Source organism: Polyodon spathula, chromosome 6 (genome assembly GCF_017654505.1).
Source record: "Polyodon spathula isolate WHYD16114869_AA chromosome 6, ASM1765450v1, whole genome shotgun sequence".
Lineage (NCBI taxonomy): Eukaryota > Metazoa > Chordata > Actinopteri > Acipenseriformes > Polyodontidae > Polyodon > Polyodon spathula.
This window is the reverse complement of record NC_054539.1, coordinates 32,297,474-32,313,585: the sequence shown is the minus strand read 5'-3', so window position 1 is coordinate 32,313,585 and position 16,112 is coordinate 32,297,474. Positions and strand designations below refer to the sequence as shown.

General features: G+C 37.9%; 1 protein-coding gene across 1 annotated transcript in view; it reads left to right on the top strand.

The window, feature by feature from the left end:
• Positions 1 to 15,732, top strand: part of mrps18a (mitochondrial ribosomal protein S18A) — a 45,259-nt gene extending 29,527 nt beyond the window's left edge. Inside the window, exon 6 of the mRNA XM_041252755.1 lies at positions 14,548 to 15,732. Within this exon, the coding sequence (XP_041108689.1) occupies positions 14,548 to 14,692 (145 nt within the window). The 3' untranslated portion in view covers positions 14,693 to 15,732. The remainder of the gene's footprint in view (positions 1 to 14,547) is intronic.
• Positions 15,733 to 16,112: the final 380 nt, after the last annotated feature.

Genomic DNA, 16,112 nt, shown 5'->3' with positions numbered 1-16,112 from the left:
TGCAAAATAGAAGCCTGATAGATCTGGACGCTGATTGGCTGATGATACTGAATCATTTTCTAAATACAGTAAATAACCAGTCGGTTAGAAATTTCAATGCAAAATGATAAAGGAGAACCAGTTTTCAGGATTTGATATTAGAAAATGTATAATATAGCAAGAATCTACGGACGAAGTATTAGGATCTGGGGCTATATCAAGGCGTTTGTCCATCTAACTAACTATGGGTGTGCAACACTTGCAGCACAGTGGCAGCTGTTTTATAAAATATGATCTGATATTTTTCCCACAGCCTTTATCAGTCGTACATTCTTTTAAAAAGAAAGGTGCAAGACTAGCATGGGCATGAAATAGGATATTTTGGAGAAGCACCCTCTTTCAAGTATTTGATAGCAGCACACATTTAGTCCAGTATAAAACAAATCATTAAACTAGGTCAGGTACAATAACCATTTAATGGTTTAAATAACATTGAGATTACTGTTTAATTACTTGGGACTAAAAGTTGGTTATATCTATCTACCAGAATAGAATAAGAGAATGAGCATCGCTGTATCTCTGTGCTTTGTAAAAGAATTGGCTCTTGAGAAACAACACTAAATATTTGCTTGAATTCACAGGACTGATTACATCTGTTTACTTCTGTTGTCTGTGTTTTATAGAACTGTTTAAAGAAAGATAAACAGTAATTTAAGTCAATCTTATTCGTTTTTCTAACCCAACCCCCCCCCATTTCTTCCATGAATTGGATCCCCTTGGTAATGGCAGTTTGGTTAGTTGTTCTTTCAAATACATGGGCTGAGACTAAGACCACCATATTCATCCTGCATGGGACCTGCCCAGCTGTCAAGACCTGATTAATGTTGGCCCCTTTGGAGCTGACATGGATTCATGTTGAGCTTTCTCATCTGAAGGAACAGTGGATTAAATCCACAGCGTCATTTATCCCACACGTTATAATGACAGAGAGGTCTTGAAAATGAAAACAAAAGGGTTGTGTAGTACTTGAAGGGAATAAGTGACTCTGTTGTGGAAATTAATTGTCTTTAATTGTATGAATGTTTATGAAGACTAGTACAAACAGAATAAATTAAATCTTCCAAATGTATTCTCTTTTTTTAATATGAGAACATTAGAAGCTGTGGGTATTGTGTTTCAATCACAGTGGGAGTCGTTCTCTGGAGCCCACCAGTCTGGGACTGTCTGCACTGTTGAGGGAACACTGGAGTGTTAGAAATTCCCATGGGATAGTGGCCTCCTCACTTACTGCTTTGAATTTAACTCCATAGAAGAGGAAGATTAACACTTTTTTGATTGATTTGTTGTTTTTTTTGTTATTAACAAGTTTTAAATTTTTAGATGGCAGAAAGGCCATATCATTTAATGTTTTGCTTGGATTGCTAGTTCACACTGGTAACGCCTTTTTATATAAACCAAATTATAAGGTGGTAGTTCCATTTTTTTTTTTTATTATTATTAAGCGGCACACAGCCATTTCAGCCACCACATTACAAACAGCACAGACAGAAAACCATGATGCATCTGATGGCCAGTTTTCAGATCCTTTCCAATTAGTTTTGCTGTTCTTAACTTCCTCAATTATTATCCGATGCAACTCATGCTAACCGTTTATAAGCTTCTCAAAACTTGGCTTGTTTTACACAGACCCATTACTTCCCCTCTTATACTTTCCATTAGCTTTTGGCAAAGATTATCTCCTGCAACACTTTTACTAGTGCTTAAGTTCAGTAAGTAATTCCTGAAAGAATGTAAAATGTAGTCATTTTGTTAGCTTGGCAATTTTTAGCCCCTTTCTTTTATTCCTGAAGCCCTAAGTGTCATTCACCTGATGAATGGATCCAGTATACAGACAGTAAGACGAGATGTGAACACATCACCAGAATGAACCACGAACTTGTGATACAAAATCTTCTAACGTATCATGTGCTTCATTGAGTAATGTGCATGTGCTGCAGTTTCTCCAGGACTTTATAGACCTTAAAGTGTCTTATGAGGGCCTAAACTACAGGATGTCTTCCATCAGCAGACGTTATATTTTCCCTGAAGAGTAATTAAAGATAAAGTTGTAATTTAGCAGTGTTTCTGGAATTTTACTGAGAAGACCATTGACATTGGCAAACACTGAAAGGGCATGCTTCACAAGCTAAATGCATTTCTTTCTTTCAGTACATTTGATCAAATAGATAAGAACAGTATATTATTAATTTTAAAAATGCAGAGAACCTTAGCATGGCCTTGTGTGTTTTAATAGGAAGGAGCCTGTAAGACTATAGTCTGGCATGTTCTTATATTGCAGATATTTATTTAGCTTCCTTCCATGGTATCCAAATTTATTATAAAGTAGTAGAAAATCACTCAGGGACAATAATGAATAACTTATGTGACTCCTTTGAGACATTTACATTTAAATGTATACTTGTAAATTCTAGCCTTTTTAAAGAATTACATTTTTTATTCCATTTTCTATGGTGCATGTGATGGTAAGAACACGATAACTACAGATTAAGTGACAGCACAAACTATTGACTGTATGAATCAAGGTTTTTTTTTTTTTTTTAAGGCAACAATTTGATTTCAGTTTATAGTTCTGATAGTGTTGATTTACCTACTGTATGTATCCTCTTCCCCTAGAGGCCACTGCCTACTGTCATTGCAGCATTGGGTGCCGAGATGTGGAACTTGAACAGCTCAAATGTATCCATTGCTGCTTTCTTTAAATGCCTACTCCTTGTTCAGTAGCATACAAATCTGTCAATGTTTACCTAGCCTACAGTTCTGCTTGATGTGCAGTGAAAGGTTTTGGGGTATTATAGTTTTTTTTTTTTTTTTTTTTTTTTGTATTTAGTTCACATGAAAGAATTGTCATTGCAATGGCTGCAATCAGGCAGTGTCAGCAAGAGTTTTTATTGCTTGGTGCCAGCTAGACAGTTGACCAACATTGTGTAGAGGGCTACATTGAAATCACCACACTTTTAACTAGCGACTTGAATCATTTTCCAACCTGTGCATGAGAAATTACTGAATTAGTCTGCTGCACCACCTCCTGATATTGTAAGATTTTTCATCCATTTGAGATGGGTGACTGCACTTTACGGTGCTGAAGTAGTCTGTACTGACAAGACTAGTAATTAGTAAGCTTTAGGTATACAATAAGGCTTAGCACAGAGGAATTGATTTTACAATTGAAGCCTTCTATTAGGACCACCAAAGGATAATAGCAGACAACTTCAGATTTATTCTGAATTGAAAGGGACTGACATAGGTGGTCTTAATGGCAAGTCTCAAAGAGAGGGTGTTTACTATAATGGTCCATTCAGATAGTGGAGAGTTTGAGAACAAAGATGAAATCCCATTCTTTTGCCAAGACAATGCTGTAGATTACTGATGCCAGCAGCATAAGCAGTAGTTTCTGCTAACTTGGCTTGTGTTTTTCATGCAGGTTCGATCTTTTATTGTGCCTGAAAAACACAAGCCAAGTTAGTAGAAACAGTTGGGGCAACCTTGACCACCACTGCTTTTACAGTTGTGCCTATTTGTGCAGGGCAAGGTTGCCCCAATGGTTTCTTGAAATTGGGCTAGTGTTATTCATCTCTCCACTTTAAATGGGTGGGCACTTTTGATAACTTGCCATTTTTTCACATTTCCAATGTGTTGGTGTTTCAGATATCACTTCTTTTTTTCACTTATAACACACATTATGGGAATAGCAAAATTGTTCAGCCTATATATATATATATATATATATATATATATATATATATATATATATATATATATATATATATATATATATAGTTTGATCCGTTCATTTAGTATATTGTAATGTATTCATATATAGGACGTAGTACTCAATGTTTGTTTTATTTAAAATTACAGAGTATTCCTGTCAGGAGCCGGAATTCACTGCACCAAAATACTAACCCTGTTTTTTAGTCTTGGCACTTTCACTGCATATTCTCTCTGGTCACAGTTCACACGCTCACTCAGTCACACCCACAGTTTCTCATTCAAGTTCAGCGCTGGAATCCCCTTGGATAACCTACCGACGTTTCCCGCCACTGTCCGACTCATCATCAACCAGTCACATCCATGCTGTGCAACCCCCTGAAAACCCCAACAAACATTCTCTCCACTCACTCACTCGCTCCCCCTTCCCATGCTACGTAACGGCATGACCCCTTCCCCTTACAATACATGGAAAATAAGACAGATGAGACAAACTGAACAGACAACAAGTCTTGCAATAAAGCAATTGTTTGCAATTTTTACTTTTATTTGAAAGTAAAAATATATGAAAGCATGACAACCTTTATGTACAAAAATCTTCACTAATGTACAATTGAACAAGAACTGTTGAGTATTTGTTTCTTACAGTAGTAAATGGCAGTATTTATGTCTGAGAGAAATAAAGAAATATCAAGAAAGAAATAAATGTCTATGTATTGATTTATGTATTCATTTATTTTAATATTGTATTTATTTGTTTTACCTTTACCAAATATATAGGCTATCCTTCAGCATAGCTAATTCTCAAACATAGAACACATAGCATTACTCTCAACCAGTATCGAGAGGAAACATACTTCCTTGTGGCTATACGCACCACAATGAGCGTTACACTGACAGGAAACCAACATTTTTCAGATATCAAGTTTAGAATCTCAGGATGATGATGATGACTTCAAAAAATCTCCAAAATGTAAGAAATAACATCTCAAAATTCTGCTTGTTTTCACACTGACAGTAACGCAACACACTTACAAATTGAAGGTTATAGTTTCAAATCCCATGCATGCCAGGCCTTTTTTTTATATTTGTTATATAAAAAGTTATTTTCTGCAGCCAAATGTTCAATTTTAAAACAAATAAATGATTTAGTATACATGATATATAGATATCACAATAAGTGTGCTCTCTAGTATATTTATATATGGACTCCCTGGGGACTTAACATTTTTATTTTTTTTCTTGTGCGATGCGTGCGACTAGTCCATTTTAAAATGTCAATAAGTCGTTTACTATAATTCATACAGATGTCAAAATAAATGTGTTCCCTAGTATATTTCCATGTTAACAAAACAAGTTAATTGTCATTAAACTCAGATGTTCTGTAATATACATATGCATGGATAAAAGTGCCTGGGGTGAATTCTAAATGTCATCAACGTGATGTGTTTTTCAGGAGATAATTAAATATGTCTTAAGGAAAGGAAGTCTGTCATTTTGTTGGGAATCACACCACTGTGTTTCCTTTCCTACACTTCATTCAGTCATTCACTTCATTCATTCACTATTGACAAATTACTTTTATATAATACTGCCAATTAATCACATATACAAGTTTTCCGATTTAACACTTTTTTTTTTTTTTTTTTTTTTAATTCAGATTAATCACACTTACGTCTGAGCATACCATAACTAATTTTCTGGAATGCCACTTAAGTGCTCTGAGCCAACTTGAGTCAAGGTGCATCCAAAATAATAAAATCTAATCTGTTCAAAAAGCACAGCACACGCTCGTAGTACAAAATATTTATTAGGTTAATAGATTGGCGTGGGAGATTTGTCCGTCAAGCTGTCTTCGTCAGAGTACCAAATTCTGATGAATAACTTGAAGATTTAAACTAATAAATATTTTGATGGATGTGAGTTCTGGTCTTGTGGAGTTCTGATCTTGAGGTTTTGTGGAGTGATGAAAGAAAAATCGAGCTATTTGGTCACACTGATAGTCGTACAAAGAAAATAACACCATACTACTGTCAAACATGGAGATAGTAATATCCTTCTATGGGGATGTTTTTCCTCTAATGGCACAGGAATTTTAGTTCCAGTGCATGGTAAGATGTACCCCTTCTTCACTGGAGCATCCAACCGGTGAGGGCTCGGTACGGTACGGTTGGTTCTCCACTGTCTATTTGTTGAGCCGAGCAGAGGACGTTCAGGTTGCAGTTTCTCTGTGGGCAGATAGAAGTGTCCTGGAAGATCTGGAATCGTGCGTCAAAAATTAGAAATTTTATGCCCGAAATGTCTGATTTGACGCAAATGGACGTAAACCGCGGTTACGGTACACTTGCACACTCAAACACTCAATTCTACCATAATTTCTCATTCTTGACCTTTTATTATATTAATATAAAGAAAATAATTGAAAATAAAACCATTCTAAATTTATTTATAAAAATAGTCAAAGAAAATACTGTACAACTGTACCATGCATTCAACTGTGGTGCTCGTTGCGCTCGCGCGGCTTCTTTTTTTTATATACCCAACAAAAAAAAAAAAAACTGCTATCCTGAAGCAAGATATCTTTGGCAAATCATATAAAACCTATTTTCCCCTTAAGCAAAATTAGTAAGTAAATATAATCAGTAAAATGTGTGGATTATAAAGACATTCCTAAATATATTTACAAAATATAGCGACATCATTTGTTTGCACATTTTTTGGCGTACTGAGTTCATTAATAACAACTTTTTTTGGATGTCACGTTAATAGCACTGCTCGGCTCTTCAGTGGGGGGGGGGGGGGGGGGTGAGGAGGCTTCCCTTAACCACACCATGAGGGCTCGGTACGTCCCTGGCGTGGCTTGGTTGTACAGTGGGAAAGAGTCACTGGATTCCATAGCATACCATAAGATATTGGATATCATCTGAAACCCTCCGCTACAAAACTTTTTGTTTAAAGCGCAACTGGATGTTCCAACACAACAAGGATCCAAAACACATCAAAATCTACTTAAGAACAAAATCAAGGTTCTGGAATGGCCTAGTCAAAGTCTCAATCTAAATCTGATTGATAATCTTTGGTATGAGTTGAAGAAGGTTGTGCACAAGACAAGTCCTCGGAATTTGAATGAACTGGAACAATTTTGCGTTAAAGAATGGTCAAAAATCACTAAAGAATCATGCCAAAAGCTCATTGACAAATATCCTAATCATTTAACAGAGGTTATTATTGCTATAGGTGCCTCAACTAGCTATTTAATTTAATTTTCCTTCTCGGTATGAATATTGAATTAGCAGTTTTGCACAAAAAAAAAAAAAAAAATGCTGAAATAAATAATTGTAGACATCTATTCCTTAGAACTTTTTTTCTGCATATGACACCACCTATAATACCTGTACTTTTGATTAGGTTTGGCACAGATAAATAACACAGTGTAACAAATTATTTTATTTTTATTCCTGGGTAGTAAGTGTTATTTCCTAATTGCTTGTGCCTCAAAAGTATAGAAAATGGCTTTTATTCCCCACAAACTGCTTTTGTGACCAGGACAGTGATATTTCAAAATATCACTATTTCCAATGGGAAAACGGGCAAATGTTTGTGATTACCAAAATACTTTGGTTAACAATCAGGCCTGATTTGGGCCAGCCCTGCCCAATATAAATCTGACTAACTTTGGCCCTTACCATGAGAGTGAAGTTGTCAGCACACAGGTTCTAGAGGCACATCATGCCACGATCAAAAGGAATTCCTGAAGACCTCCAGGGGGAAAAAAAAAAAGTTGTTGATGCCTATCAGTCTGGAAACGGTTACAAAGCCATTTCTAAGGCTCTGGGGCTCCACTAAACCACAGTCAGAGCCATATTATCCATGTTGTCCAAATTGAGAAAGTTTGAGACAGTAGTGAATCTTCCCAGGAGTGGCCGTCCTGCCAAAATCTCTCCAAGAGCAAGGCGAAAGATTGTCCAGGAAGTCACAAAGAACCCTAGAACAACATCCAGGGATCTGTAGCCTCTCTCACCTCAGCTAAGGTCAGTGTTCATGACTCCACCATCAGGACGACACTGGGCAAAAATGGGATTCATGGCAGAGTAGCAAGGCGGAAACCACTGCTCACTAAGAACATGAATGCTCATCTCAAGTTTGCCAAAAAGCACTTGGATGGTCCTCAAGAGTTCTGGAACAGTATTCTATGGACAGATGAGTCAAAAGTCATTATGTCTGGCCAACACCAAACACTGCATTCCACAGCAAAAACCTCATACCTACAGTCAAGAATGGTGGTGGTAATGTCATGATTTGGGGATGCTTTGCTGCACCAGGACCTGGATGATTTCCCATCATTGAGGGAACCATGAATTCTGCTCTGTATCAGATAATTCTACAGGAGACTGTCAGGCCATCCATCCATGAGCTGAAGCTGAAGCGCAGCTGGGTCATGCAGCAAGACAATGATCCGAAACACGCAAGCAAGTCTGCATCAGAATGGTTGAAGAACAACATTTTAAGTTTTGGAATACAGAGGATTTAAAACAGAATTATGTTGAAATGTACAAAAATGACTCCACACAAAAAAAATACCAGAAGGATGTGGCTGTGACCATAGGGATTTCGTTGTGGAAGACAGCAAAGGAAAGAAGGTACAACTTAAGTGTGCAAGTATGGTCGAGTTACTATACATACTTTGACACAAAAAAAAGCTCAAGCAAAGCAAAGAAATAAAACCTGAAAAACAACAAAAGTCCTAGTTATATTAAAAATAAAAACATGTATTGTGAAAGGCAGTTAAAATGACAGCTTTGGCGATTCTAGGTGGGTGGGATTATAACTTCCTTATTTTCGTGATCCTGCTTTTCAAATGTTGTCAGGGTATTTAATACATGTATTTAGAAAAAGTCGTAAGCGGACAATCGCATAACTTTCAGACTTGCAGAGCAATTTAATTTCAAACTGTCCAAATGACTGCCATAGCGGTCCTAGTGTTAAAGCCCATATTAGTTTTACGGTTTCCTGTAAAATGTTTTCTGTTTTTACAAGTTTGTAATAACTTTTATTTGTATTTTAGGAAAATGTGCTTTTCTTAGAGATTTCATAGATCAGTTTCAACGACATTGCAGCAAGACCAAAATTTTTATTTCCCAAATATATTTGTGTAATCATTGGTCTGTATAGTAGTCTCCACTAGGACCCAGCACAACCGGACACCTGTAATTAGAGATTGTAGATTAATCTGTCCACATTTTTAATAAAGAGAACACTTATAGTGTCTGTCCTGCATAGTAAATCTAAAAAGAAAAATAAACCTGGGGAATTTTTTTTACCCCAGCTTTCTCCCCAATTTAGTGTGCCCAATTATTATCTGTATCCTCGGCTCACCGAAATTGTAATGTCGGACCTGGTCCGAGATAGGACCGCAAAGTGTTAAGATCAAAATACAAAATACAGTGACTTCAGTCCAAATAAGTGCAAAGACGAAACAATTTGATATCTGTGCAGTTCAAGAGCAGATAAGTGTTGATAGGTACATCAGGGTTAGATACCAGTGCATGTGAAATACAAAGTACTACAGATTGGGTTAATTGCAGGATTAAATACAGTAAAATAGGGAGCAGATAAGTGCATTAAAAGCAGGGTGCTATATTGTCCAGAAGGGAAGAGTTGAATTTTACAGGTGTTGTCTGAATAGGTGTGTCTTGAGGAGGTGCCGGAAGTTGGTCAGGGACTGGGCAGTCCTGACACCCATAGGAGTGTCGTTCCACTACTGCGGAGCAAGGGTGGAGAAGGAGCGGGCTCTGGAGGCAGGGGAGCGTAGAGTAGGTACAACCAATCGTCTAGTGCAAGCAGAGTGGAGAGTTCGGGTGGGGGTGTAGGGAGAGATGAGGGTCTGGAGGTAACTGGGTGCAGTCTGGTTAAGGAATCAGTAGGCGAGTACAAGAGCCTTGCACTGGATGCAAGCCATGATCGGGAGCCAGTGGAGTAGTGTGGGAGAAGTGAGGCAGAGAGAACACCAGGTGAGCAGCAGAGTTTTGGATGAGCTGGAGTAGATGGGTGGTGGACGCAAGGAGCCCGGTTAGGAGGGAGTTGCAGTAGTCTAGGCAGGAAAGTACCAGGGATTGGACGAGGAGTTGCGTAGAGTAGTTGGTGAGGAAGGGTCAGATTCTTCTTCTGTTGCTCAGGAAGACGTGGCAGGTGCTTGCTAGAGTGGAGATGTGCTGGCAGTAGGAGAGGCAGGGGTCCAGGGTTAGTCTGAGGTTCTTGGCTGAGGAGTAGGGAGAGAGATGGCAAGATCAGAGGAGGGGGAAGATGAAGAGGGGAAGAAAAGGTCAGATTTAGAGAGGTTGATGCTAGTGCATCCAGGAGGAGATAGCAGACAGACAGGTAGAGGAATGGGAGGGTTTGGTGGGGTCAGAGGGAGGGAAGGAGAGGAAGATCTGAGCATCATTAGTATAGAAATGGTATGAGAAACCGTAGAATGTGATAAGGGGGCCCAAGGAGCGGGTGTAGAGAGAGAACAGGAGAGCCATGCCAGGTTACCTGGTTGGTGCAGTCAAACATGCAGGAGGAGAACCAGGCAAGAGCAGTGACAGATATTCTCAGGTCAGCGAGAGAGGATAGAAGAATAGAATGATCGACATTGTCAAAGGCAGAAGAGAGATTGAGGTGAATTAGGACAGAGGAGAGAGAGGCAGCATGGGTAGAGTTTAGCGACTTAGTGACAGACAGGAGAGCAGTTTCAGTGGAGTGAGCAGAGCAGTCGAGGAGAGTGTTCTGCCCGAGCAAGGGTTTTAGAGGGTAAGGGAAAAAGGGAAACAGGACGGTAGTTCTGGAGGGAGGTGGGGTTGATGTTGAGGAGGGGGGTGATAGAGGCTTGTTTGAAGGCAGAGTGAAAGAGGCCAGAGAGGTTTTGAAGGAAGGCGATGAAGGGGAGTAGAGCAGGAGCAGCAGCTTGAAAGGGGTGAGTGGGGAGGGGGTCCATGGCTAACCTGGTGTGGCCCTGGAGGAGGAGGAGGAGGAGAGGTCAGTCTAAGAGGGGAGAGGAGGAGAAAGAGGGTGTTAATGTTGGAGGGGGTGTGGGGGAGGGAGAGGGAGAGGTTTTAAGGATTTGGTGGATATCAGATATTAGAGGAGAAGAAAGAGGCAAAGTCGTCAGAGGAGATAGAGGAGGAGGGGGAGGATTGAGGAGGGAGGAGAAGGTAGAGAATAGTTTCCAGGAAGTGCCCTATACTCTGCAACATTGGCAAAGGGCTGCAGTGCCCAAGGGCTTAAATCCATATAATATCCATGTAGTTGTATTTTCTAAAGGCTCCCTTTCCTTGCCGTGCCACTCACCCGATAATTCCACACTCGGGTATAAGGACACAGATGACTTTTTTTTTTACAGTAGTCAAACTGGTCTAAAACTCAAGTATACAGTCGCCAGGAAGTGTGTTCTGTCAACCTCAGTATGTGAGACCTTCAAAGGGATGTGCACTGAAATTCAAATTTGTAGCTTTGTGAACTTTATGGGTAAAAAGAACTCTTTACAGATACAGTGCCGTGTATTGCTTAAGAAAATGGGTGTCTTTGTGAAGATTAACTGTACATGAAACACATAGTGTTGCTTTTAAACTAAGTAGCTTTTTATGTTTAGATTTACAGGACAAATGTATTCCGGGCATATATCTTTTTCCTATGGATTTGCTGTGCCTTGTATTCATTATCTTCCTGGCAGAGGCAACACTCTTTGATTTCCACATGACCACACACCATGCTGCTTGTTTCTTCTGTTCAGTGGCTTTCAAAATTATTATTGATTTTATACCTAGTTTACCAAGTTCTTTCAGCAATGCATAATACTTTAAAGTCGTAACACTATTTTCAGAAAATTGTTCCTCATTTCCCTCAAACTACATTGCGTATTGTACACTACTTGATACTTGAAACGCCCATTATATTTATTAAGCAGCATCTCATGGTTTCCTGCATTCAAAATACTTTATATGATGGATTCAAGACATGGTTCTAGAAAATGCTGCACCTTACCACGATGGTTTCCTGAGAATTTTTGCATTTTCTAGGATAAGGCCTTCATGTATTATACATGTTGCTATAGATTTACTTTCTGGTTGGATATTTAAGTATCTAGCGCTTTGAGAACAGGATCGTACAGCTACAATCAATTTATAAAATGATTGTTTCCATTTGACTTCTAAACCCAGGCTTCCATTACTTATGTTTATAAAGAAGTTCAGTATATTTTGCACTGCCTCCACTCACTAGGGCACTACCACATGTTGATCTACTGCATTAGGTTGTAACTGTAAGTACTTCTCCTGGCTGTTCCTGTCCAGCTGGGATCCAAATTCTGCCTAGATATACAGCACTGCACAAAATACGTACCTGCAGCACAGTTTACAAGGAATGGGTCAAAGCTTTTGCTGTTTGATACTTGGGAGTGGGACATCCCCTCTTTTAATAACCAAGGTTGGTCTATGATGACAAGTGTGAATTTTGTTTTACTATATTACATCTATCTAGAGTGATAGTAGAGGTGCTATCAATGTGTGACCATATTACAATAAATCACAAAAAACACCATCTTTGATCCAAACAAATTGTCCACATATATACTGTAACTTATACAGTTCTGTTTGAGGAAGAAGTTTAATTTGGATGAATCAATCAGTCAATCTTTATTTTATATGGCTCCTGTCATAGTGGACCACCAAAGGATCAAAGGTGGCACTGTATATGGAGCTCTTCCCAAAATAGTTTTTAACAAAAAAACACTTTCCTATCTAAACAGTGAATTGGTAACACAGGTGGAATATACTGTATAATGAGATTACCTCTAAGATATAAAGTAGCTGTATAGTTCATGTTGTGAGCGTCTTCATCCATATTTTGGTATTGGAACCAGTCCTTATGTGAGGGCTAGCCTTTTTACACAAAAGTAACAACATTCTCCAAGATGTTAACTCTTTGCGATCCATTTATTCAGTGCCTGTCAGGCATGTCAGGTTCAATTTATTTTCACACAAGTTGTTTATTTTACAAGTGCTTTTTAAAAGTAATTTTATTCAAAGTAAAACAGGTTTAAAAGGCACTGTATATTAACAGGACATTCAGTACTGCATCTACATACCTCTTCATAGTAATGCATATTGATAAATTCTCCTGATCACTTGTTTTGTCACCAAACTCCTCAATAATGCTGTTCAAGACATTATTTTATTACTATTAACATCTTAAAAAGCTTGACAAATGTCTGTGATATTCTTTGAGCGCTGGATGCGGAAGCAGCTATCTTGTTTATGTCTGTGTTATCTCTGTGGTACAGAGGCTATGTGCATTGCTCAGATCCACCCCTTTTTTTTGGCTTCTATTGGTCTCACTCGGCCATTGAAAGGTTTTCTCTGCTTTCCGGAGAAAAAACAACTACAGACCTGTGCTTTACGTCTTTTTGATGATGTCGGACAGGGTCCACCATCGGACCAGAAAGGAAAAATGTAATATAGGACTGTGGCAGGAAATTGCTTTGCGGTGATGTCAGGCCAGAAACACAGACAAGCAGGTACTGCAGTTCACAGGGTGGCGCGCGCCATTTATTAAAAAACACAAACATAACAAGACTTAAACAAAAATACACACTTGCTCACCGAGCAAAATAAGAGATCTTTCAAAAACGAATCTTGAACACAAAATAAACTACACACTGGTCAGGCTAGGCAGATTGCTGTCACTGATCCTGTAACTTAGTTTTAAATATCTCCTCTTGCTTGCTGTCTCGATCTCCTCCGTACAGCAACCTGGAGTGCAGAGAGCTGCAGGTATTTATGCAAGTGACCATCTCCCGATTAGCAATAAATGAATCACTTAGTTACTTCAGGAGATGGCCACCTTCTGCATGAGTTATTAATGTGGATGGGGCTTCCCATCCACACTGCAAAACATATACAAAACAAAACCGCACGGCTATCCCATCATATTTACAACAACCAAATCATAATATAAACACAAAATAAGACAGGGGCAGAGGGGGAAACCCTGTTATAAAATAAACAAACACCTATAAATAGCAGGGCTTTCCTACCGCCCTGCTACAAGGACTGAAAAGGGTTAAGTTAAAATAACTTGTATCAAAGGACTTTAATCTCAGGAGGGTCAGTCCTGATTTAAAAATTCTGTGACCTAACCTACAGTTACTATTTCAGTGTATACTGCACTGAAGAATTCTCCAGGATGTAAAATGAAGAAATGATAAAAACATCTGAATCGCATTGGATGCACATAATTCTGTCGTCTTTGATGTAAGATGTGGTTCTGGAGCAGTTCTGAAGTTTAAGGAAAGCATTAAAAAATCCCATTAGATTTATACAATTTCTATGGCCTTACTACATTTATTAACTCAGAGGTATATGATGACATGAAATATAAAATAAGTAATGATTTAGTTATTTAACATTTGTTTTACTCAGGTGTCTCACTTTTACCCAAAGTTCTACCGGTGTTTCAGCACCTGTCTCACCTTTCTGGTACCACTAAAAAATCTGCTGTTGTTCCTAATAGGGGGTCTGAATTTTAAGTACAGAATGGTGTTTTGAAGATTTTATAGTTTTACAGACAGAAATACACTCGAAACTTGTGCATGGTTAAATATTTGATTTGGATGTTGTTGTTTTTTAATTATGTAAACGTTTATTTACTAGGTGTTTGATCCAAAACTGTTTAGAATAAGTGAGTAGGATACTTGAGGACTGTTTGGGCAAAGACATTTTGTTTCCATGGCTACACCAACATTGTTTTATTGTTTTATTCCAGATATTTAACTCGCTGGTCTATTGACTCTGTGAAGCCTATTTGGAAGAAGGGTCTGAAGTGGTGTAAGGAGCGAATGCCAGTAGGACATTACAGACTGCAAGACAACATTAAATATGGGAAGAAGCATTCCTATTTAAAACACTGAGCCATATGAAATGAGGTTTGAGGAGTTGAGTCCTTATGATATATGGTGTGAAACTTTTCTTTAAATCTTGTAAAGTCTTTATTATATAGAGTCTACAGAAATGAAAGCAGTTAAGGAAACATGTTGTGAAATGTTTGAAATGGAAGCAGTTAAGGAAACATGTTGTGAAGTGTTTAATGTCCAGACAATAATCTATTTGGAAACTTGTGTTAAAAATGTAGTTTGGTTTATTATTAAAATATTTTCACTTCAAAATATTTTCCATCAGAAGTAGGCATTTTAGCTTCTCCTATTATTATTATTGTACACATTTTCCATATGGGGCTCATTGAATAAATAAAAACACTCAGTGGCTGTGTCTGTGTTTTATTGTATTACCTGCTGGGATGCGCTTATTAGAATTTGACCCAAGTGTTAAGGTTTGTGTTGCTTATTTAAAAAGGGCCAGTATTTTATTTAAATACTTTAACTGGTGTATTTTATTAGCAGATGTGATTGCTTAAAGTTGTTAATTTTCTTTTTTGTTTTTTTGTTTAATACATTTAAGACCACCTACCATTTGTATTTTCTAAACAGACAAGTGTAATCAAATGTTATGTGTAAATTCACAAGTGATTTTGATGTGGTTTTATAAATGGAAGTCCCTGCCAATTAGAAAACAGTGGTCATTCAAGTGTGTATGGATGTGACAGTTTACTTGAGAATGTCCCTCCAAATTTGATGAAACACAAAATGATTTAACAGTGAGTTTTTTCCTTTTTTGCAAAAAACTCTGAGTGATAATTAGTCCCAAATGAACTTTTGATGAAGTTATAAAAGTAACTTTAATTAATTAAATGGCAGGTGCTTTTACTACAAGCCTGTCTCAATGTTTGTCTCTAAATGTATTGTTTCTTTCAGTATTTTTATCAGCACTATTTACACAATAGACCCTGAAGAGTGATTTACCACCTGGAAAGGCCTGCCTCATGCAGTTGAATTTCCAGAGCCCAAGAAAAATGGCTTTGTTTTTATATTAAAACAATAAAAATAGAAAAATATTTAAAATGTTTGTTTTTTGTGATTTTTATAATGCATATCATGTTGTTTGTTCAGTTGCTGAAAGTAATCTGTCTGCATCCAGATGTCTGATTTCTACAAATTTCTCATTCAAACCAGAGACTAGTTGCTATTGCCTGTCTTGTCCCAGTAAGTGTGTATACTAGTATTTCATTGAGTGGGTACGCCAACAAAGAATGAAATACCATGGCATAAGTATACATTTATTGAATCTGCACAAAATAAGAATTTTAGGAATGGGGAGCAGAATCTCTCTTTTCAATGGTTTGTTACCTGAGGTTTTATTTGGTCCTTCCAGTACTCATGTACTGGGTGGTGCTTTTCAAAACACTCCCCCAAACAGGAACCTGGCTGTGAGGGA